At 43.9% G+C, this 25028-nt stretch overlaps 1 protein-coding gene and 1 long non-coding RNA gene across 2 annotated transcripts; one reads left to right on the top strand and one right to left on the bottom strand.

Annotated features, from left to right (window-relative positions):
* LOC116928274 lies at positions 1-24928 on the bottom strand. Its single transcript, XM_045177873.1, is given in 22 exon segments — positions 1-1349; positions 1655-1805; positions 1892-2422; positions 2481-2633; positions 2923-3117; positions 3517-3771; positions 3996-4646; positions 4714-5136; positions 5552-5742; positions 6675-6968; positions 7517-7654; positions 7808-7979; positions 8051-8145; positions 8230-8446; positions 8534-9541; positions 9924-9965; positions 9967-10178; positions 10255-10653; positions 11426-11695; positions 12235-12495; positions 13731-13994; positions 24304-24928. Coding segments are annotated over 20 exon segments (5766 nt in total). The 5' UTR covers positions 12428-12495; positions 13731-13994; positions 24304-24928; the 3' UTR covers positions 1-1173.
* On the top strand, positions 5738-8447 carry LOC116928339. Its single transcript, XR_004397151.2, has 2 exons — positions 5738-6449; positions 6551-8447. It is a non-coding gene; the product is annotated as an uncharacterized LOC116928339 (long non-coding RNA).
* Positions 24929-25028: the final 100 nt, after the last annotated feature.

Here is a 25028-nt window from a genome sequence, read left to right as displayed (position 1 = left end):
TTTTTCTTACAAGCGGGAATGAGTATATGTATTTCTTTTCGTTTCCAATCAACACCGATGGTTAAAACAAAAGTATTTTTTTTTACACAATCAAAACTGAAGAGATTATTATTACACCATGTGATTTTTTTTTTTCATATCAAAAAGGCATTGTTCCGCCCATCCACGTATTTTCTTTTTTGACAGTTGGTCGTGTCTTTGTTGGCATGACCAATGTTTAAATTTGCATAATTTCACATCGTGAATGATGGTAATGTTTTTCAATTTAAAAAAAAAATAGACGTGGGGAGGGACATGGCTATCGTGATCCTTGTACAAATAGAATACTCGATCAAAATTGGCACGCGGGTTATTTACCTTTACCAACATACGGTCGAAGGCGTAGAGGGAATCATTTCCCATTGATGTGGCGGGTAAGCAAATTAACAGATTTTTTTTTTTTTTTTTTTTATGTTTAAAAAAAAGTTTGGGAGGGGGGGAGAGGAATTTGTAAATAATATATAATATATGTACGGTCAGGCCCTGGGATTATTTTTGAACAAGAAAAATGTCAAAAGAGTTCAGAGGTAGAGAAAAAGATTAGAAGGCACAGCAAAAATAAAAAAATTCGACCAAAGAGATATTTCCAAAAAAAAAAAAAGGGGAGGGAGGGGTAGGGGAGACACATGAAGAGAGAGCTTGAATAAGGCATGATGTAATGTAATACAATCAAAAATGAAGAGACATATCACCGATAATGTTTTTTGTTTTGTTGTTTCAAGAAAGGCATGGACGTCATCATTTCTTTTAATGCAGGCAAATGAACTTTTGCTATAAATATGTATTCACTGGCGTTTCTATATCTTTTGGCTTATCTCTCTCTTTCTTCTTTTCTTCTTTTTGCGTTCCAGTTGGATACGAAAACAACGAAAAATGAGAGAGACAATAGACAAAACGAAATTGTTCTGGCTTGTTTAGCGCATAGCTGGGGTATTTTAAAATTAATCCCTTTTTTTTTAGTTTGCTGTTTTTTTGTGTGTGTTGCGGGAGGAAGGCAGTCAAAAAAAAAAAAAGCCGAAAAGCAACGGTGAATGAACAATGAAAATGTCAGCCAAAAAAAAAAAAAAAAGAAATTGAAAAATAAAAATAAATTAAAATGGAAGGTAGATATGGAAAATAAAAAAAGGGAGCAGCTCAGAGCATTATTTTGGTACGTTGAGCGACGGAGGTTGCGGCTGCTGGGCGGATGCTGCTCTTGACCAGAACGGGCCCGCCAATGTCTTTATCCTTGGCCACGCTCGACGCGGTCGGTCGCATGAAGCTGGACCCCGTGCTGCGACGGACCGGAGCGGGAGAACTTGGTACAGACACTACAAAATGTGCGGTTTGCGTTTTCCATGCCACCCGGAAAGTAAAGAAAAGGAAAAAGAAAAAAGGAATCAATAATAGCAGAAAAGAAAAACAAAACAAAACCAACCGCATATAATAAACAAAGAATAGAACACAAACGGGGAGAGAAAAATGTGCGGATGCGTAACCAACATCAATAGGAAACAAATCTCTGCGCTCAGCCGGACACAGGATATGGTGGCCTCGATGATCATTCGTCAATAAAATCAACTGAAATTTTAAAAGAAAAAAAAAAAGTGGGGGATTGCACGCACACGTGACTTACCTTTGAGGAATGATGTTGTCCGGCCGTTTACCGGGCCAGCTGCCGTTTTGACCGAACCTGATCGCATCAAGGAAGTACTTGACGGGCCGCTCCTTTGGACGCTGGACAAAGTGCTGTTGGATGACATACCACCGGGCATATAACCACCGCCCTGTTAACAAACGAAAACGGGGGATGTTAATTTCAAAAATAGACATCAGATTGAACATCAACATGAATTAACATCCGCACACTGACCCGATGGGGTGTTAATGATGCGACGGAAGAGGTGGACCGTTTCAGGCTGGTGTTACTGGTCCCCAAATTAGAAGATCTCGTGCTGGCTCCAATCGGTCGGCTGGTTCCGGTCGAGTTCATCGACGACTTCCGGCTGGAAGGCTCCGGTTCGGCGTTGTTCTCATCGCGGCTCTTGCGGAAAGGACGCCAGTTCATCAGAGTCGAAGTGTAACCCGACGCCGTCTTCTTATCCGCTGTGCTGGACGCGCTAGACGGTGTGGCTGATCCGGCACCGGGCGTCCGATTTCCAACGCGGAAGCTGGATGAACGACCCAACGTCATCGTCCTTTCTCTCTCCGGTGGCGGCGGTTCGCTGATCGGAGAGAAGAACGTCGAACGCGGACGATCTGCCGTCCGGATGGACGACGAACGCCTCAGCGAACCGGTTCCGTTTTCATCCGTGCGTTTGGCGGGACTTTCGAACTTCTTCGTCAGCGTCTTGGTGAAACTGTCCCGCGTCGAATCTCCGAACAAGCTGCGTCTCGGCTTTGGCTGAAAACGACATTGTTGATTGATTGTTTCACTTGAACCAATTGAATTGAATGTTTACCTGGGCATCGCTAGACGTCCGGCTGCTTGTTGTGCTGCTGCTGTTTCCACGCATGCCGGAACCCTGTGCCAACCGGGAGAACACCGAGTCCGTTTTCCTTGGCGGCGATTCCCGCAGTTGCGATAACGCCAAACGAGAGCCTTGCGTTTCATCCTGTTACAAGAAGCGGATCGTGAAAAGAATGTCACGGAATTCCAAAAAATGAGGTGAACAGTCGACCAAGATCGCATGGAATTAGACGACAAGAACGTTTCAGTTAACATCCAACGACTTTACGAGAATGTTTGAACACTAGAATGTTTGGTCATTCGTGCGGAGTGACCCTCTCTCCATTTCGGCCGTCCGAATAAATGATCAGGTTTTTGACCGACTGTCTTTGTCAACCAGCTGTGTGGAAGAGAGAGAGAGAACAAAAGAACAGCGGATGGGCCATATGTCTTACCTTCAGTGGGCTGGAAGATCTGGATCTTGATTTAGCACGCAGCGTGGACGGATCGTCTTCCTTAACCGAAGAGGAATCAAGTTTCTCTGCCGGCCGGAATTGTCGGGCAAGTCGAGTGCGCCAGTTGTCCTCTGGCGATGATGTTGTCACTGCATCGGTGAATGATCGAAGTGGCTCTTGCTGGCCTGATTGTTGCTGCTTGGTCGACCCCGAAATGCATTTTTAAAAAAGAGACAAACAGAACAAAAAATATGAAGTTCATTCGGGACGATGGCACGCTCCAATGATCTAACAGCACTTTGCATATCCGGCCAACCGTATTGCATCCAAACATTTATGAGATAAAAGAGAACTTCTTTTTCAAGTGGATTTCTTTTTTTCCAGAAATAGCCGCATGTTTTGGCATTACGTAAGTGTAACAATCGTCATGCGATTCTAAGAAATGAAATTACGACATTTCCATTTTTTTGTTTAAAAAAATAAAAAATAAAATTTAATGGGTTATTAAAAAAAGTTAAGAGACGTCGTCCTCTGAAGGACGCGCAGATTGCAAAACAATGTGTTAAAAGAGACGATCCATTTTTGTGTGTGTACCGGTTCGGCTTCGTTGGTGCGAGAGGGTCGATCGCGGCGGACCTTGATGGCGCTTGCGCCGCTGGCCGTCATAACGGCCGTTTCGCTGTCATCGCGGGGTCCTAACTTATCCTTCCAGCGCTGCAGCCGGCGTTCCTTTTCGTCCGAGCTCACGGCCATTCCGTGGTTGCTGTTATTGCCAATCGCTGTGTGCGGCTGAAGATCACGCTCCTCGCTCATCCGTCGCGTCACTTCGACCGTGCTCACTTCTCCTTCCTGTCGGATATTGCAACATCGTAATCAATACGCACGATATTTTTCCGCATCCGTCGATGCTCATCCACGCATATAATTGACTTAAAAAAAAATTTATCGATTGATTTCCTTTAAGAATCCGATTTTTTTTTTTTTTACTAGCCGGAAATCAATAAATCGATCAGCAACGGAATCGGAGAAGGGATCGAATCAAAACGGAATTTGAAAAGCTGTAAATGTTGAACCTTTTTCACTTCCATGCCGACGATAACGTCCGTTTGTGAAAGGTCTTCAGGATCTTCGACACCCTCGGGTGATTTGCGAGGTTCCAAACTCGACGAATCCTCTTCGGCGCCTTCCGGAGCTTTGCGGAGGCGTCGGGTGCGTCGGGTAGATGAGAAGCGATCGAAACGTCCGTCGCCCAATTCATCGTCTTCGGTTTTCATTGACATACGTCCGTTTTGAGACGATGGCGTGCCGGATGCCGGAGATCCGGACACTTCAGTCGTTCCAGTCGGTGCCGATGTTGTGCCAGAGCTTGTGACAAACGGACGTGATCCGTAGGCTCTTCGAGTCACTGGAGGCGTTTCGATATTCTCCGAATCGATGTCGATCTTATCCGACGGTCCATCTTCGCCGTTGAGGCCTCCGCGTGACAAGCGCCGGGACTTCCGCGGTCCCGGCTGAATGGGCGGAAGCGAAGTTTCGCTCTCGCCCGTCCCACTAGAGTCCCCATCTAGCGCTGACTTTGATGACGAAATGATGGCATTGCTATTCTTCTCGTTCGCTTTTTTCTCCGGAGTAATTTGAATGGACGCAATCGTTCCAGCCAACTCGTTGGTATCGAACGTGTTGATCAGTTTCTCCTGCAATTTCGAACGCAGCGTGTTGGGAGTCTGTAAATAATCAACACAATCGCATTAGATCAACACATTTTCATCGGATTTGATTCATCAATCGAACCATTGTGCGCTGGTAGCGTTTCTTCTCCCTTTCAGTGGCGGACAGGATCGGGGCAGGTGGAGTGCTGTTAATTAGAGGACCCGGTGATCGGTCGTACGTCTCCCCTGATTCGACGGGACTCTTGGTGCGATCCACCTCTTCGATGGTACGCAACAGATCGTTGGGCACGTCCAGTGGCGTCTGTTGACGATAGCGGTTCAGTAGGCGTGAAGCTGTTCCAGATCCTTCGACCGCAGTTGGCAATCCTTGATCGCTTCTTCTCCTACAGATGTCGGGGCTTTGCTCGACCAATGTGGGAAGCATTTCTTTGATGTGCGGGTCGCTATCCTGTTTGATGTAGATGGTCAACTTATCTTCAGTCGGTTGTCGACCCAACGATCCTATCATGGCCTTTCTCCTCTCCACTTCGCTTTCTGGTTGAGACTGAAAAGTAGAAAAACAAATTCGTATTGACAGGATGCATTTCTAATCACAGGATGATCGTTAAAAAACAGGAAAAAAAATCAAAGAAATCCTTGTTTATATTAATCCGTAGTGTCAATCAAACGCACAATCTCGAGCAGAATCAGCACCTGCTGTTTGTTCCATTCTCTAAAATATTTGTGATTTACGATCGGAGTTCAGTTTGACGACTTCAAATATGAGAAAAGCTGATGTCTGTTCAACTAGAAAGCGACAAGAATCTCTTTCGGGATTCTCATCAGTTTCATCCCCCACGTTCAAACAGATGGCGCCATCTTGGAATGTGATCCTCGCCATAAGTTTAAAAAACAATTTTTATTTCCGACTAGTCCACCTCATTTTGGAGCCGTACATTTGCCATCCCTTCATTTCTTACCGGTGCTGGATGAACTACCGGAGTTGTCGGAGTGGTCACAGCCGTCGGTCGATCAGGTTCGTCCGGTTGGAGACGCGAACGCGTCCGGCGAAAGCGATTGCGGCTATCCAGCACATTATCGGTCGTACTGTTGGGAGTGCCAATCAACGCAGATTTTCTTTGCCAAACCGGCTTATCTCTAGTGGAAGCATCTGTAAATAAACACGAAGGAAATGATGTCCAAAAAAAAAAAAAAGAAAATAGCCAGACGTTAAAAAAGAAAACAAACAGTCGTTTCATTTTCACGAGCATTACGTATTCAAATTTGAATCTTATTTTTATTCCCCCCCCACCTCCTCCGGAATATTTTTTAACATCTCCTCTCGTCTGTTTGTTTAACGATCTTTCTTTTTCCTCGACGTATAGCAAAAAAAAACAAAATCGAAAACGTACCAAGGTTATACCGGATTTGTTTAAAACCGAGAAAAAGGGAGGGGACCTTGAGTGCCACCGGAATACGAAATGAAGCCCGGGACGAGGAATATATAATCAAACAAGCTCGAAAAACACGATATTAATTTCTCTGAATACAATACGTATATGTATAGCGTAAGCTGTCCGTATGGGGGCGATAGGGTAAGACCATAATCAGTGAGAATAAATTAATCTTTCACGGTCTATCAGCAAAGACGACCTTCGGGGGGGGATAGACACATAAAGATGGTGGGAAAAAAAAAGACCCCCTTGTCTCCAACAGCGAAGTCAATGTGTGTTCCATCCGTCAAATTAATCGCTCGATTAAAAGAAAAAAAAAAAAAGGGAATTTGGACGAACCGCTTCTGCGCACTGAACGAGTTGAAACGCACAGATGGAAATCTTCTTATAAGCCCAAACCGGATGAACAACCTGAAGGACCTTGGTAACTTAAACATGGCGAGTTGCCATTGTTGCTCTTTCTTGCGTGCGTTTGTTTTTGTTTTCTCCCACTGCCTCTATCTTTTGTTTCGATTTCTTTAATAGAGCGATTGGCTGGTCATCTTGATTGAGTCAACCTCCCGTTTATGGGAATGTTACCCTCGGGAGGGTGCGTTGAACCCAACGATTTGGACACAGCACACACATCAATTCAAAAGATCAGACACACCTTCGATGGCTTCCATGACTCCAACCACGTCCGTGTTCTCCAGCGGTGGCTTCCATTCTCGTCGCGGTGACCTCCGGCTGTCGATGAGGGTCGTCTCGGGCAGCGGTTCCAGCGTGCTGGAAATGTTCATGTCCTGAACAGGTGGAGGGGCAGCCAACGGTGATGGAGCCAATGTTCCACCGCCTCCCGTGAAATCAGCGCTCATCAGATCTGGCCGTTTCTTTTGGCCGGCTCCACCGCTGCCCCGCGTCCGGTTACGATACCAAGAACGATCCAGCGATCCGTATCCATCGGCTGGAGGTTAAACAAAACGACATAAACAAGTGGATACAAACGGGAAAAAAACAAAAACAGCATTCACTTTATGGAAAATGATACGACCTTTATCTGAGTCACGAATCTAACAGTACTGTAACCCCTTGTTCTTTCTTATTTATTTAAAAATGGGATCATAAAGATCCGTATCCCGCCTTCTTTCTTTCAAATGTCTCCTAATGAATTGGATCTTTTTACGGCAGCCGTAAACGGGCAGAGTTATGTCATCGACTTTGCGTCCCAGCAAAAGAATCACGAAAGCTTTTGCCATCGAAACATCTCGTGATGTGTCGTAAAAAGAAACAAAACCCGGATGGGGATAAGCATCAAGTGAAGAAATTCAAGAACTTTTGTTCTGCTCTTTTCGACATAGAGCACACGCAAGGCGATTTTCACGACGTCAATCCGAAGGGGGTCGAACAATGTTTGGGCAAAGCGCCACGGTGGTCCAGACCACATACAGTCGACCGTCAATGTCATTCGACGTAAATCAAATCAAATCAAATCAACCAAAAGCCAAAGATTACGTATGTTGCCAGTTGATTTGCGTTCGCGGGACCCGTCGGCGTGACCTGATGTCCGCAGATAATCCATCAGCGTGTCGTCTTCTTCCGAAGGGACGCGGCTTCGACGTCGACGAAGACTCCCGTTGGGCGTCAGATCCTCTGCACAATAATATACGTCATCAATCCATCAACCCAGTGTGTAATTTATTTATATTTAACACACGAAAAAAAAATCTCCAAAAATATCAAGGCAAATTGGCGATGACTGTGAAAGGAAGAAAAAATTTAATGTCAGTTCGTTTAATTCCTTACCGAGGAGATTATCATCTTTGTTCATGTCGTTGTTGTTTGGCACGTTGACGACCGTGTTGGATCCCAGTCTTTTACGGCTGACGCGCGGAGAGCTGGCCACGGCCATCACCAATGGAGATGCATTATCATCTTCGCCGGACGGCTCAAGCGAGGCCTTCTTTCCTTTGCGTATCTTTTATATATTTTTTTTAAAAAGAAAATACTTAACAATGTCCACCTAAAGAATAGGCAAATGTTTCGCACCTTGTCGCGCATCGGGAAGCCATTACGGATGTCCAGCAAAAGAGAATCCATGACGTTGTCGGTTTCGTTGCCTCCTGTGCTACCTTGTTGTCCACCTGTTTTTGTGTTAAATGCAAATGAGAGAGACAGGTTGCGTTGCTTTTCCCCTTTTGTGTGTGTGTGTGTGTTTGAAATGCTACCAGCGCTTTGACGGCGTTTCAGGGCCAGTTGTTCCTCACGCTGCCTGCGGCGATTCTCAGCCGCCGCTTCGTGCTGGCGTCGATGTTCGTTTTCCAAGATGCCCGTCCGGAAACGTTGACAGAAGTTCAGGAAAAGTTTGAAACATTCCTCGAGTTTGAACGAATCGCGGTCTTCGCAGAAGAAGTCGGCCAATTGGATCCTCACTTCGTCCAGAACCTTTTCGTTCAAAAAAAAAACAAAAAAAAAAGCAAAAACATTTAAAAAAGCGAAAACAAATCGAATTCGAAAATTTCGTTAATTCACCAATAAATCTTTTTGGAGATCCTCCATCTCGTCTTTGGCAATGCGGAGGAACTCCTCCATTTGCGTCTTGATATCAACGGGCGTGTTGGGCGCGTCGATTTGTTTGGCGATGTTGGTGATGCGCAGGTCCAACGCGTTGACCTCGTTGCGCAATTGCTCCACCGTCGTCTTAGTGGCGTCTTCCAAGACGCTCATTTCATCCGGCATTTTCAGCAACTCTTTATCCTTTTTCTCCGCTTGCAACGCCACGAAGTGGATCAGATTCATGCCCGGCTTGTTGGCTCGGATGTCGGCCAACTTCTGCAGGGACGCCAGTTTCACTCCGGCCGCATTTCCGGCGTAACCGCCCGAATTGAGGAAATTTCCAGCAACGACTACCATGTACAAAATGTCCTGCAAATGGATGTTACTCTTCAGTTTCTCTCCGGCCAAGATCATGGCCTCGATGCTCGGTCCCAAGTAATTGATCTGGGACGTGAACTCTTCCTTGAGTAACATGGACTCAATGCGGAGGCGATAGTTGGGGATCGTCATCAAATGCAGCAGGAGGAACTTCTCGGCGTTGCCCAGTCGATTGCGATCGCCGTCGTAGGCGCGCAGCATTTCCACCTCGTCGGTTGGCGGCAGGATCTTGAGCAGTCCGCGCAGTTTCTCAGTGCCGATGTCATCGTGTTCTCCGTCGCGAATCATTTGCGCTATTTCGGCGTTGCTCGAACGGAACTGTTTCAAAAAGATGTTGATGTTCAAGCTCCGCTTGCCGTCCAGCAGCGACACCTCGGCCGGCTCTTTACGCCTACGCTCCGTGTCCGGCGTGTTGGGCGTGCCGAGGACGCTGCCGTTGGGCGTTCCGTTCGCCTGGCCAAGTCCTTTGCCTCCAGCTGATGACGGAGTGCCCGGTGCTGGTTGCTGGCAAAACAGGCCCTCCATCTCCGCCCAGTCTAAATCGGCCATAGGCGATTTCTGGTGAGACTTGGCCACCGTTGTCCAAATATTCGAACGGCCGAAAATCTGCATACATCAAACGAAATGACCATCAATCATCACTCCAGTAAAAACAAAACCCCAAAACACAAAACATTGTTTTATCAGCATCATCCCACATAAAATTGAAATGAAAATCTATTGATTCAAACACGCCCTTTTCTCGTGAGTGGGACGGGGAAAACTTATTTTTAGAAGAGGCGTCCCTTTGGCCGTGTTCGACTGTCATCGGCCTTGGTTTGTTAGCTGAAATGATGTCAACATCGTTTTCCATTTCCTTGTTTATGTTTGGTAAGGGTGTTGGCCTAAGACTCTTCTGACTGGTAACGAAGTTCTGTTCGTTATTTAATCAGGCGAGTCGCACGGACACAAGCAATGACGGCGCTGTGTTGACGGATGTCTTAGTTACCTTGATGTCCGGCAATTTGACCCAGTTGAGCGTCTTCATCTTTGGCTTTGGGTCGGGGAATTTCTAGTTGCGGTAAGCGCAGGTTTTTCAAATCCGGATGGACAGCCGGAGCAGCTGGTGGAGGTGGAGTCATACCGCCCAGACCTGGAGGTGGTGGCGGGGGAGGACCTCCCGAACCCGGCAAGAGTGGCGGCGGGGGTGGTGGTGGCGGTCCACCACCCGGAGGAGGTGGAGGTGGTGGAAGCGGAATTCCTCCTATTTAAAAGTTTAAAAAAACCGGACATTCATTTTGGTGTGTGAAGGATTTCAAAGAAGTTTTTTTTTTTTTTACCTGGAGGCGGTGGCGGAGGTGGTGGAGGTGGAGGTCCGTTGGTAGGAGACAGCAGGCCAGCGGGAGTTCGGCTTCCATCGCCGGCCGGTGATAAGGTCAGGTTGAGCGATTGTTTGCGTGACTTGCTACCACTGCCCGGCTCGTCTCGATGCGACATCTTGGCGTGCGACGGACTACGCAATAGCCGAGTCAATTCTTCCTTCGATTCCATCAGCGATGCCCGATGAACGAGCGTTTCGGCCGTGTCCCAAATCATGTCGGAAACGGCCTCCTTCGGATCGATGCGCAGGAGATGCTGCAGAATGGACAGGAACGGAATCTCTTGCGGCGTGTCAACCACTTGGCGCAGGATGGCGTGAAAAACATCCAGATGAGAACTCAAATCCACCCCATCAGGACCTAATTAGGTTGATGAAAAGAAAGATGTTGATCATCCACGCACGATCTCGCGGTCGATTTCGATACATCAATTCATTGATTATCAGATCATTGGGAGGGTTCCCTTGTTCCAGTAGGCGTTTCAGTTGCTGTTTAGAACTGAAATTTTCTGCTTTTTGCCAACAGTCAGGTAAAAAAAACTACAGGTGGGCCAACTCTCCGCTTTGTGTCTGTACAGTCGTAATTGTTTGCCACAAGAGAGAACAAGCCTTCGGCACGAATAAGCCATGATGAAAAGAGATTCTTCGGAAAACGCCACAGTAAGCCGTAGGGAGTCCAGCAAAACTACAGCACACGCCCACTAATAATATTCATAAATCGAGTCACCCCATTTTTTTGTTTTTCTGTGTGTTATCTGCCAACTCCAACTACATCGTACATGTCGTAACAGAAAAATTCGATGAAAAAACAAAAAAACAAAAAAAGAAACTAACAATCTCAACGTTCGATAAGCCCCTCGCGGCTCCTGGGTTATGGCTACAGGTGGGCCAGCCAGAACGCCCATGGGGGGTGAGGAGGTTACGTTGTCAGGCCAGTCACGCGATGTCGACATTTCTACTTCCCCCCTCCAAAACGAAAACTTATTTCCAGCTACATGAGTATCTATTGTTGGCCCAACGATGGTACAATATCGATCCATCAGTTTCATCAAGTTGTCAAAGCTAAAAGAAGGTACTGCGCAAGAAGAAGATGGGTCGGATGGAATAATCGAAGCTTTTTTTTTCAAATTTACCTTGCAATTGAGATTCGTCACTCTCCCGCTGTTCGTCGAAGACGTCGATCTGGACGGCCAGATCCGTGTCGGAGACTGCCTCATTCTTCAGCTCGTTGAGGGTGGCCAGCAGCTTCATGCCAACGAATTCGTTGCGGATGCGCAGCCGATCCTTGAGCTGCGGGGTCGAAATGATGATGCAGTTGATGAAAGCCACCAGTGCCGTCTTGTATTCGACTGTCGGAGCATCGCGCAGTTCGCGTACAACAACGGCGAAACGGTAACGATCACCTGGGGTTTTCGTTCGGGTTCGTTATCGTGAAACAGAACAGAAAACAACAAAAGTTAATCATAGGCTTTTTGAACGGACCAGAGATAAATAAAATAAAAGGTGGGCAAAAGAGAGGAGGAGTTGGGAGAATGCAATTCAAATGAACGTAGAACGTAGCTGATTCGAGATGATGATTGCGCGATAAAATCGCATCACAACACAACATAATAGAAAGGTCTGTGAACGTGAGATATACCAGCCCAAATATTTTTAAGGAAAAGGATAAAGAAACGTGCTAAGAAAAGAAGACGCAGGTGAGTCTAGAATAGACCCAAGTTCATCCATCCCTAAAGGCTCGACTTTTAATAGCCGAGACTCTCATGACATAACAAAAGGGACTGATGACCAAAGGTATCGCACGATGATGAAACTTTGTGATAAGCATCACCAAGACGAGGAAAGTAACACGTTATATTCAGGATAAAAATGGAAAGGAAAAGAGCAACATTTCAAGGAAAAGAAACGGGATGATGTATAGACAAGAGGCAATAAGACATACCTTTGAGGTTCTTGAAATGTTCAAGAGCATCGAGCGTGCGAGTGTAGCCATCGGCGTTGTAGACGCAGAGGGCCGAGAGGAGCTCGAAGACTTGCTTTTTAACGGTGGTGTTGGCCGTGTCGAGGGCCGACGCCAATTTAGCGACATACTCGCGGTTCTCGACGATGTAGTCGAGTCCGATGCGCGAATCCATGACGCTGCTAATCGTACCTGAACGCTGGTTTATCGTACCAATCTGACGTTGATTCAATGGCTGCCAATCTGCAGTAGACAATAGAATATGACATTAGCGAATTTCATTTTTTCCTAATTCAATTTCGCGATTCATAGACAGTCATCACGATGATCGGCATTTACCTCCCAGCTCTATTCCTCATTGTTTTTGTTTTGTCTTTCTCTTTCTTATGTAGTCTATCAAGTGAAAGACGTGCATCGATGTTGATGCTGATTCATCAATATTCAACGTCATCTATCCAATTAAAAACTAGAAATATAAGGGAGACCGTGTACTACTTGCTTGAAGGATTTATGCTGAGCATGAAGGTGGGGGCACCTTGTTACGTTTAACCCCGAGGTTTTCACCGTTTCACCTGTGATAATAGGCTTCTGACATTTGTGTCATAATCATTCCTCATCCGTCACACTCTCGCTTCGGATTTTCTCCTTGTCATCTCCGGGCCCAAAAGCCTCGAAACATTTTGGTTTTGTTTTTCATTGAATCGTTTTTTTTTTTTCGATTCTGCGTTCCAGTTTTTGTTCTTTGTCTCCAGGCTTTTTACTTTCTGTTTTTACTGCTCATTTCAGTAGGAAAACAACAAAACAAAAAAAAAAAAACAAGATTGACTGCTTCATCGTCTATACGTTAACCGTTCAAACACATCGTTAAAGATATACAGGAGCTAAAAACAAAAGAATGTCGATCCCGTCCTACGATCCCGTTCTCTTGTTTTGGGAACATTTTCGGTGGGAAATGCTTTGATTTCGTTTGATAAACGTCGAAATTAAAACAAAATTTAGATGAAAAGGCAGCCGACGTTTTTCAGCTCCAACAGGATTTACGAGTTGCACAAGACGCCCTTGCAACGCGAGATAGTCGCTCTATTCTGATTGCCCTTTTTAAAAAAATAAAAACTGTAGCTATGGTAACACCTTGACTGAACTCTGCGGGCTGATTAGAATCAGCAGGTGGACATTCTATGGATGCATGCGTGTTTTGTTTTTTTCGGAATGTTTTGGCAACACGAAAATGATGGTGGCTATAATCTAATACTAATTATCCAATTCATTTAATCTTGATGGCATGTCGTGCTTGTATCCTGCGCAGAGTTTCGCTCGTTTGATTCTTTTATTTTCAAAATAAAGCCTCGTTCTTTTTTGGTATTAAATACTGTGCGTGAGTGTTACTCATCAGCTCAACGGGGTTGATTGGAAAGTTGTTGGCCATCTCGTTTCGGCAGAATGTCTCATCACGCTGCTGGAAATTTCAAAGAACTCACCATCCTTGTCGGTGTTATGTGAAAATGTGAGGGCATCCAGTAATTCCGACCTATCAAGCCGTAAAGAAACTCTGTGTATCCAATTGTGTTATTCGCTTGGATGATTGCGTCTCAAAATGGCAATGAGGATGAAGGTCAACGGTCAGCTGGCGTGACTGGAAGATTTTTTTTTGCAACGGATGAGAATTTAAATTGCTGGATGGCGTAGCTTTGTCAGCAGCGCAGATGTTTGCCAGTTGAGTGGGACATGAGCCGTGTGTCAATCTGGTAAACATCAAATGATAAAGCAAAAAAAAAAAAAACTCATTAGAATCCAAATTCATATTTCCAAAAAAAGAAAAAAAGAAAAAAAGGCGGGGATTCGATTTCATTTCTAGATAATGCTGTTTATACCTCTTTGTTACCCTTCAAATATAGTTAAGATTAATGGTCTGTAGAATTGCCTCCCCCGATTGGTTACAAGATTAAAGATGGATATCGACAACAAGGGTGGGGTTCAGAAATATGCAAAACAGATCGGCCCACCCACGGCAAATCAAGTTCACGTCACTCGCCCACACACACCCATACGCAACGTTACACGCACACACGAGGCACGTCTGATCCGAGTCAAACAAACAAAACAACTGAATTTCACTGTGACGTCTATTGATCAAACTTTATCACCTGTCTGGCTATTTAATTTAATTTTTATCTACGATCTGTCGAGTCAAAATCGCAGGTGTACAGCACCCAAGTGACTCTTCTTTCTTTTTTTCTTTTCTTATTTCTAATCTGAATGTGGCCGGACATGCGTAATAAAAGAATTCGCTTTATCTCTGGTTGGGGACAAAACTGCAAAGGGCACCCAGTTTCATTTGGATTTTTTTAGTTCAAATCTGTTATCGCAGGCAAGGACACGAAACGACCTTCCCCTATCTTGATTACTCGACTGTGCAAAGACTCCCCTGCGTTGCGCAAAGACGACGTCGACGCACTCACGAGGTCGTTTCTTGTGCTGGCCGACTAACAGCGAACTGTTGGGGGCCAACAAAGATGATGCTGGAGATATATACATTTGAATCAAACCGCTGTTTCAAACTTGACTGAAGATAAGCTGCAGACTATAAGAAAACCGCAATTGAATGTCATTGGAGGGGAGACCACCAACTGCGCAGACAATCCGTCGACTTGCGTAATGGTATGAGGACGATAACCGTAAGACAAAGGAGAAACACGAAAATAGCTGATTACAACACCAGGTGATACGCGCGTCATGTTTATGTCGTTGTGATCTTCTGTATTGTCGATCTCTGAAACCACAGGGTCAAAAACTTGCCTTTTGAGATCGTGTGTGTGTTTTATAATCGTTGGTACGGCGCATGTTTAAACTTAGCAGCGTAAAGCTAACACGAGTGTGTAATCAGAAAAAAAACAAAAGATCACAAATACGGTTGTTTGTTTGCCTACCTGTTGTTGATTTAATTGGTAATTTTATCATTTTAAAAAAAAATTTGATTTTATTGGGCTAAAAGTGAAGCAATTCGAGCTACCGAATTCGCAATCGCGATCGATTTTGGAATGAATTCAACTGATTTCACCACGCAATTTCGTCAAGGTCGTGCCCTGAGCATCTGTGGACTGTTTGGCAAAGGCTTTCATGGGAAAACTGGTTACCTATACGTAATCCTTGCTTGATTTAATCGGTAAACGGTGAAAGCTGCGCCAGTTTCAATTCTATTTAGATCGCCATGACATCATACTCCACGTCGGACAGATAAAAACCCTACGTAAACGCTAAGCTACTAATTAAAACGGGCCAGAAATTCAAAATAAATGATACATTTCAATAGTTCAGCGCCAATACTTTAAATTTAAGAATTTGTAAACATTTACGCCATTTTCGTTCCCCACCGCTTTCTCTATGGTAAAACAAAGCGAATCCGAAATGCCGTTCATTTTCTAATGTAAGGTGGAAAATATTCATGCCCCAGTTACGGCAACCGTCTCGTCGAAACGGCTCACGATTCAAGTGTATAATTAACATATTTGCGGGCTTGATTTCAATCGTGACCACTTAGATGAATCACAGTGTTCAGCTATCTCAATATCGTGGCCATTTAATTGAAAATGAAACGTGACCTTGTCTGGCTCCGTGTAACGTATACCGCCGGCAGATCATTGAGGGGGTTAAACAGTTTTTGGAAAACCCCATTTTTAACCCTTTGATATTCCAACCCTCTAGGCAGTCGTTGTTCTCCTTGTATAACTGGGCGTTTCATTTGAGCATTACGCGGTCGATTTGACTTGTCGACACTTAACTGCACTTAACGTGCCTCTCGTGCAACGTGCGCTCACGAACGAAAAGAGAGTCTTTCAAATCCTTTTCGACATGTTTACCTTTTCTTCATTTCATTTGCGGTTTCAAAAAATGTGTAAAAGAAAAAAAAAGAAAGCTCATAGACAGACACCTTTGACAGCGAATATTTGATAGCACTTATAGTTTAGTAGCATCGCTGTTTATCCGTCGTGATGTACCGTTGGCGTCTAATGCAAACGCAGATCGTGAATAGGCAAATGAAAAAGTGTGTGGCCAGACGCCAGCAGGGCCGCCTTTTACTGGAAAGAGTATCAAGGGCCGACCCAAAACGCCATGCTGACAGGTGTTAATCATTCAAGTGGAGAGAAGAACGTTCGTTACAAAAAGGAGCCTCGTTTTTGGAATAACGCTCAAACGAGAATCAGCTGACCGGGCCATTGTTCTTCTTTGTGTGTCTGTCGAATATGGTCAATGCGCAACTGACTCGCACTGCTAATGGCCAGTCGTTATACCGTATCGGCAGACTTAGCGGATAAGGCGGAGTCGGTCAGCTGACAACTGATTTGGAATTCACATCAGTTATCGACGACGTAGCTCTCCTACGCCGAGCACACCTGGTGTGCTGCTGAGACACAAGAGACTCTCTCAAGCTGACCTTCTCTCGCCTTGCAAGTCTCTCTGGCTATATCTGCTATGAGAAAAAGAGGTGTCTTCGAGCCTTAAAAATCAAAAGACGGACTCGTTCCACAGGTAGACGAAACCGAGTTCCAGCAGCAGCGGACGGCCCCAAAAAAAAAGCTCGTAAACTATACGCCAAGTTCTCCCTTTCACTTTCTAAAAAAAAAAAGGCTGCAACCTCCATCGAGTTATTTCTCTCAATCCAACATCTCCTCGGCAACCGAAACACTACGTCACCGCGTATATACATACGATAGATATATACGCACTTCCCAAAGAACCTTCGCTACCTGTATATGGGCAAGAGTCAGAGATCGGAGCGAGGGGGGGGAGTGTATTTTCCCTTTTGCTTTTCTTTCATTTTTTTTGTTTTTTATTTTCAGCTGCATTGCCGAATGCATTTACGTATAAATAAATAACAATTTATATACACAATATTTTTTCTTTTCTTTCTTTGGTTGTCTAGTGGACATATTTGTCCTCAACCTAAACTCCCAACCTTTCCGATCGTCACCGCATTTGGGATTCCGATTCAAAAGGTATGTGTCTTTTTTTTATTTTATTTATTATTCCCCTTTTTGACCATATGATTTCCCATCATCAGCTTCAGCCTCTCTCTCTTTCTCTCTGTTGTGTGTCATATACTATTTTGTTATCGCCTTGTCGAGTATTAGGCGGTGCGCATCGGCGCGATGCGTCAGTCGAACTTGCATTGCGTCATCGCCATCTTAGGAATTCCATTTTCTTTTTTGAAAAAAAAAGGGAGGAGAGAATTAAAAGAAAAAAAAAATCTAATTGAATTTAAAGATCAAAGTCGACTGGAGATTTTGCTTTAAAAAAAAACCTACGGATGAGGTCGTCACGCGCAATAATGCAAAGTAACGAGCGCTAAATGAATAAACATTTTCGAAAGTACATTTCACAGTGAATTGGCCAATAAGAAAAGTGAAGCAATTGTCTAATTCTATTCAACATGGAATTCTACAAAAATAATCATCGCCGGGTGGCATCATGAGGGTGGCGTAGGAGAGAGAGAGAAACAAAACAAACACCTTCCAATTCGGGAGAAGTCCATGTAGGTGCGCATTTAGTCCAGCTATTCTCCAAAGAACTATCTAACACAGTCTACAAGTGTGCACTGAATTGATGTATTTTATTTCAAAAATTTCCCTTCCAGCGGTTTGTTATTTTGTTTCATTCAAATGTTGCGCGTGCCTTCGCACAGATCACGGCAGTCACTCAAAAGCGAACCGGTTTAGCCAGTTCAAAAAGCAAAGCATGACTGAAGGAAACGCAAGGTTTTCTCCTTTTTTGAGGCAATTTTATGATTATACGTATCTTAAGTAGATACGATACCGCAAATAAAAAAAAATAATAATAATAAGTAAACATACATTTTGATATTCTTTCACGGGTTTAATGAGAAAGAATTCGTGACTTGAGTTTGAATAAACGAAGAGCCGGCCCGAGTGGCAGAGTATGTCGACAACATTGTCGACATGATCAGTACTGCGTGTGGTATGCTCACGAAACCATGTTGTAGGTGTTCACTTTCTTCTTCGTATTTGATCGACTATCAGCAAAAGTGAGTAAGTATAAAGAGAGTGGCGGGGCATAAGAAATCAGAGGACGAGCTATTGGCGCAACACCTTCACTTTTTTCCAACGAGGTACAATCGCAAAGACGTCGGGGAAAAAAGGAGAGAAGAAATTGAACGTCACGAAAAACCGATCAAGACGAGCTGTTTTTTGCCCCTCAACTAAAAATGCAAAAAAATACAAGATTCCAATTACGGAAAAGCGAAAATAAAAGCAAAAAGCGGAGCATAATAAATCCATAATGCATGACGGTCATCTGTTTGCGATTTCACAGATCGATAGCCTTTTGCGGTTTTCTTCTTCGTTTCTTTGCGGTCTAGATAAAACAAACACACACACACACACCATCGCATCTGGACGGGATTGTTTGGAATGTAGAAAGAAAGAAAGAACAACAACAACATGAAGAATAAATAGTGTTGCTTATTTTTTTTTGTTCTCCCAATTTATCCTGTGTGTCTAGCGCTCCGCGTTTTTTTTTACCGTTTGCGACTGTGAAATGGTGGCGGCAGCGGATGAATCACCGGCGCCGCACCGTAAAAGAACGACAGACTCACAAAGAGGAGAAGAAAAAAAAAAGACTCGAAAGAGAAACAAAAATAACGAAACGCCAATTCATCATGGATTCAAGGTGCGCGCCAGTTTTGTATTTGAAAAAAAAAAAAAAATAGCCAAAAATGCTGTGTGCGTCCTCGGACAAGTTGGTCATCAGCAAAGATGAATCAGAAGTCACGCTGGACGATGGCGGTCGAAAGGCTGAAAACGAATCATTTCACTTTCTTCAATTTTGATCTCGAGATCTTTGGGTTTATATTTAGCCGTGAATTTGTTCGGTAATGTCCCTTTTGGCAGTTGCTTTCACGCTGTATACACACACGAGCAGAGGGGTGTGTGTGTGTGTAATAGCACTAGGTTACAGGTGAGTCAATCAAACCAAGGGCCTCATTTCTTTTTTCTCTTTTCGTTTCATGTTTGAAAACAACAACAAAAAAACTCTCGCTTCGTGTGTGAGGAGGTGGGACAAACGATAGCCAAAGAGAGAGGAGGAACGCCATCAAAATATTGCGTTTTCTTTTTGTGTGTGTCTATGTGTGTGTGTGTGTAGCCCTTTTTTCTCTCTCTCTCTCTTTCTTTGAACCCTCTCTGTCAAATAACCGGACACGCATTTTGCGGGGCTAAATGTCATCGCATCCGGTGGAAAAGTCAACTGTTCGACTATTTCCGCCACGCCGGTCAATTTGGTGTTGGTGCCGAGTTCGTAACTCTTCATCCGGCCCGCCAAAACCTACCGGATTGGCACAGGTGTCCCGTATCCGCTGGCCCAACTCTCTCTCGGACGGTCGGGACGGTGTTGCGCGTCTCGCCAAGCCAAGAGGGGAGGGTTAATGGTTGCTCCCACAATGTTACGCCGTTCCATGGCCTTGCCCAAAAAGTATTTTAAAAAATCAGAAAGGAGAGAGAGAGAGAAGAGAGGAAAAAAAAACATTTGAGAGTTGAAAAGAAACAACAAAAAAAGGAGCAGAAAAGAATCGTGACGTGTTTGGTATCAATGGGAAAAAAAAAACTCTTCTCTCTCCTCTCTCTCCGGGAAGCTTATCACTAGTTTGCTGCTTATCTATAACTGGAAGAGTCTCGAAATAATGGAGGAACAAATTAAATCAAAAATAAGTCGAAAACATGGACGCCTTCTGTGTTAGCTGTCGCAGTTGGAGCAAAGGCAGTTTGAAAAACAAGGAAAATGAACTGCTGTGTCTGTTTTTCAAGTGTCTACACTTGTACGTCAACAGTGTGTGTTTCTTTGGGGGGGGGGGGGTATTACACAGGAAGAAAACCACTTCTTCTTCGGTCTGTCAATGGTGCGATAAAGAGTTGCAGCTCGCCATTTTCAATATTGACTCGACTCGTCTTGTCCAGCAATTTCAGAAAATTAAGTTTTTGAATTTTATGCCCACCCATGGCTATTTTGCTGGCATCACCCAGGGTTCAGAAACCCGCATTTTTATTTGTCGTTGACGTTCGTTATTCATTTCTATATTTATTCATTGGTTTCTCGTGTATTTTTTTTAAATCCCTTTTCATCTTCGCATTTTCTTAGTTTGTTCAAGACGCCTCTTTAACTTCGGCTCGCGTCGCCCATGACACGCGCGGTATTCCAATCGCCTTTAAGCGTCACCATCCTCAAACAAAATAAATCGAAGCCTTCTATTTGAAGAGGGTCGTATGCAATATGCATATTATTTACTGCATTTATTCCACCTATCAAATAGAGAGAGAAAGAACCGTAAAGCCGCTGCGCCCTCCCGTCGAGTGATTTGCTTTGTAATTTATACTCGTTGACTTCCAACAGGACAGAATCAAATGATGAGATATACCCATAAAAATATTGTACATCATATAGATGTGTGGCTGTGTGGCAAACGAATGCTGGCCACTGGCATTGGCTTACCTGTACACATTTATAGGTAGCCGGAGATTGTGTGTGTGTGTACAGTTTCGAAACGGATGGTAATGCGTCTTCTTTCATTCGACGCCTATACGCGGCTGTTTCAACATTTTTTTTTCTTTTTCATTTCAAAATATGGGAGGGGAATTTCCGTATTAGTCATTCACCACGATTTGCTTATTTATGCATACACGAGCGCGCGGGTTGTGCGTTTATGCATACGGTCGTTCGCATCCCGATCGCGCGCAAACAAAACGAGCAAACACCTACATTGATTTTTGTTTGTTTGTTGAAACACCCAAACGTATCAAAATTCCTCAAATTCATTGTTTCCATCTCCGATTAAAAATCTGTTGGAAGCAGATCAAGGGTTACATAACGTCAAGTTCGTTCTTTTTGAAAGCCACTTTTCCTTGTGGTGTCTCTTCCTCAGCTTGTCCTTCCATTCGTCGCCGTTGAGGAGGGATCAGCTCATTAAATCATCGGACTTGCGTATTATACATATATTTCAATAGCCTAGCATTCATTTTACACCAGCAAGCGACTTTTACATCGTATAGGAGTAGCGGCTACCAGAAAACCGGTGGGGTTCGACGTACAAGAAAGAGACGGAACTGGTGTGTTCTATAATTCATTCCGTTCTTTTTCTCTTTTTCTATCGGAGAGAGGGGCGTAGAAGAGACAGAGATAGAGAGAAAAAGGAAAGAATAAGCTCGCATGCCTATACAACAACATAAGTTGGAGGCCTATAGTTGTTTTGGTAGTCCCCCATCCAGGAGTTCCAGGGGCCATTCAAACAGGACTCAGCTTCTTCGTCTTCTTCTTCGTCAGGTGTTTGGGGTCTATGCCCTAGACACATTTCTCAATCTATCAGATAGAACCTTTTTTTCTTTCTTCTTCTTATCTGACTGACGACCTGTTTTGTAAGTAGTCTGAAGATCTATCCTTCACGCTTCATTTCTATCTATAAATTTCCCTTTTCTTTTTGTTTTCTTCTTTACAGAATTTTACTTTATCGAATGGCCTGACACGCAACGCAAGACGTTCTTTTTTTTTTCTTTTCTCCTTTTTCATTAGGAATTCGTGTGTTTGGGGACGACGATTTTGTATATCCATGTACGTATCAAATTACGTATCACAATAATGGGCCCTGTTGATGATGATGGTTTGCCCGGCAGATGAAGAGGGGCTCGTCTTTATGGCGTGCGATCCTCTCGCTAACAGCATCTCCTCATAGTTTATTTTTTTCAATTTAAATTTGTATTTTTTTTTCATTTCACCTCTGATATTCTTTTGCCTCTCCATTTCCCTATTTAGACTGTATATAAATGCCTTTCGTTTTTTCTATTTTTTTTATTACCCCAATCTTCTTTCGTCTTATCTGACGTCCCTCTTGTGTGCTGCTCCCTCTGGTCCGTGTAACACGACGAAAACACAGGCAGACGAGAAAGTGAAGGTGGACGTGTAAGGCTTAGTTGTGTTTATAATACATCAGATTAGAAGAAGAAGAAGAAGAAGAAAAAGGGGTGTATCCAGTGTTAGTATATAGCATATCTGCGAGGGCTATATATACATCGACGGCGGCATGAATATAACGAAAACAAACGAGACAAATGCCACGGCCCAATTCCTTGCCACGTTCTTATTTCGACTCGTTCACCCGCCATGGAATGTAGACTATTTCTTTAGCCTAGTTGTCGTAATATACTGCGCATACTCTCTCTCTCTCTCCGTCTCTTCGCTGTATGTCTTTCACATTATGTCTTTTCTGTCTCTTCGTGAATGCATCCAAAAAACAAAACAAAAATCAACCTGAATCGTGTGCTGGAATTGTCCACCAACTGTTGACATTGAAATCGTGAAAATAAAAATCGAAAGTTAGTCGGGGAGGTGAAGACCGCCGCTGTTCAAAAGTCGGCGCCAGTCGACGCAGACGGGGCGGATGACATTCTTCTTTCTTTTCTATCTTCCAATTCGAATCTAAATGATTGGACTGGACAGTTTCGGCTTATTTACGTCGTTGCCTATCCGAATCCTTAGTCCAAATCGGGCTAATAGCCGGACGAAGGGTCGTAATTGACCAAAAGAGTAGCGTGTGTTCGTGCGGGAGACGCATCCGCGCGTCCGTGATTCAGAAAGAAAGAAAGAAAAAAACGATGGTGAAAGCCCTACCGCGCACTCGCCGGCTGCCCTATAACCGCTCTGTATACACACACACACACACATCGCATAAGATAGATATATATACACGAGCGCATTTGAATATCCATATAGGAGAGCGTCCTTGTTGTTGTTTTGTTGCCTTTTTCTCTGTGTCTCTTATAGTCGTTCTCTCTCTTTTTTTTTCTATTTCATTTTTTGTTTCTTTTCTTCTTTCTCACTAGATATCCTTTCTTCGTTTGGTTTTGCAGCCGTTTGGTGGGACTGGCTCCCGACCCAACAGCCATTCAAGGGTCGCCGAAAGTAAAAGTTCTAACCCTCCTCCACTGGTTTAAGAAGGAAAAAAATGGCAGGTGAAGGACGCGGCCTTTTTTTATTTTATTTGATTTTTTTTTTTTGTTCATCATCATCTTCTTCTTTTGTATGTATAGACTCTCCTGCACCATATTCGTTTGTTTTAATGTTTTTTTTTTTTTTTTTGGGGGGGGGTACTCCGGACTGGTAGTTTAGGAGGGAATTCGGTAACAACCGGCAAAAGACAACAACGACTTAGAAAAAGCGTTTGTAATAACTCTCACGTAAAAAAAAAAAAATGAAAGAAAAATATGAACCCTCATAGTTTTTTTTTTTTTCTGGGGCAGCACCTTTTTTTTTTTTACTAGCCAAACATATCTGTCTTTAAAAATAACTGTGGCTTCGTTTTCCTCTTTCCAACGGGGGTGATCGTGCAACGAGCTAACTATTATGCAAAGCAGAAGCGTAATATATTTTTTTCTTTTCTTCCACCTGCTCAATGGTGATTAGGTCATTTCTAATTGGTATTTTTTTTTTTTACGTTCCTCCCTTTCTCGCCTCTCACGTTCACTCTCGATGGCGGCCATTCCGCAGACATCCAGCGCCCATTTTTTTATTTTTCAATTGGAAATTACGGGCCATAATTTTCATTGTTTCTTTCTGTTTTCTTCTTCACGTTAATTCGAAAAAGAGAGAAAAAAATGCTTGATGATCTTTTTTCTTGCTCTGCGGCAACAGCCCACACACACCCAGATGTAACGTCTATGCACACACGCACGATCACGAAATTATACCGGGTGGCTAACACCCGCGCGCTTCGCTCAGCAGCGTATCAGAAATTGTCGGGAGAGTATGTAGAGGCATTTCAATTGATCATTAGAAAGCCCAACCGGTGATTTTCAAATGGCCATGGTGTTGTAATTCGTTATGATATAAAGATAACAGTAATAACGTCATATACACACACCAGGCTGGCATTTTCTATGCCAACTATAAAGCCCCGAGACGCAGCGGACACACTCGTCTCGGTGGTAATCGACCCAATTTCCCGAAAACACATTAGGCACGTGAAAAGGCATTTAGAATGGACGACACACTTACCGTCATCATTGCAGTTATTAGACGACGTACGCAGCGTTGAAAATGGGAAGAATAAATCTTTCAAGTTTTCGTTTTCTGTTCGGAGTGTTGTGCGTTTGATCTTGAAAAGCGAGTTTTATTTCGAGGTCAAAGATGTGTCCAGTTTTTGCCAAAACCGGTCGCCATCCAATTCGAGTGCTTCTTTCTTTCAAAACACACAACAAAAAAACAACACACTAACACACACTAACACACACCGACGTCAATACGCACTTGAACTATGCGAGCGCAGAGAAATTAAACAATTTTATATTTTTTTTCAAAATCAATTTATTTTCTCGAAAATTGCGTAGACGAAAAGGTGCAAAGTCAACTGTTTTTTTTTTTTTCAAGTTCGAGTAGGCCTTGATTAGTACAACTTGCAAACGAAAAGCCCGAGATGAAACGTATCGTCTCGTTCGGATATTAAGATCTCTTGTGCACGTCACCCCTTGTTGAATGAAAAGAAACAGTTTTTTTGTTAGGCAGAAAAGCTAATTGAGCGTGAGAGTAGCCACCAGCTTTCGAGCTGAGGGGATTCGAACGAGTGGGGAGAAACAGCTTGGGAGCTCACGTGCTCTTCTGTCGAGAGACTCGAACCGCCTGCTGCCGACTCGACGCACGGGCCAGGTCAGAATGAGACTCTCTAGTCCCTGTCGACTAGCGCACACACTCAGATGGGCTGCGAGCCAAGGTAGGCGGGCAGG

Source organism: Daphnia magna, linkage group LG8 (assembly GCF_020631705.1).
Source record: "Daphnia magna isolate NIES linkage group LG8, ASM2063170v1.1, whole genome shotgun sequence".
Taxonomy (NCBI): domain Eukaryota; kingdom Metazoa; phylum Arthropoda; class Branchiopoda; order Diplostraca; family Daphniidae; genus Daphnia; species Daphnia magna.
The sequence above is the reverse complement of the archived record's forward strand: the minus strand, read 5'-3'. Positions and strand labels throughout refer to the sequence as shown.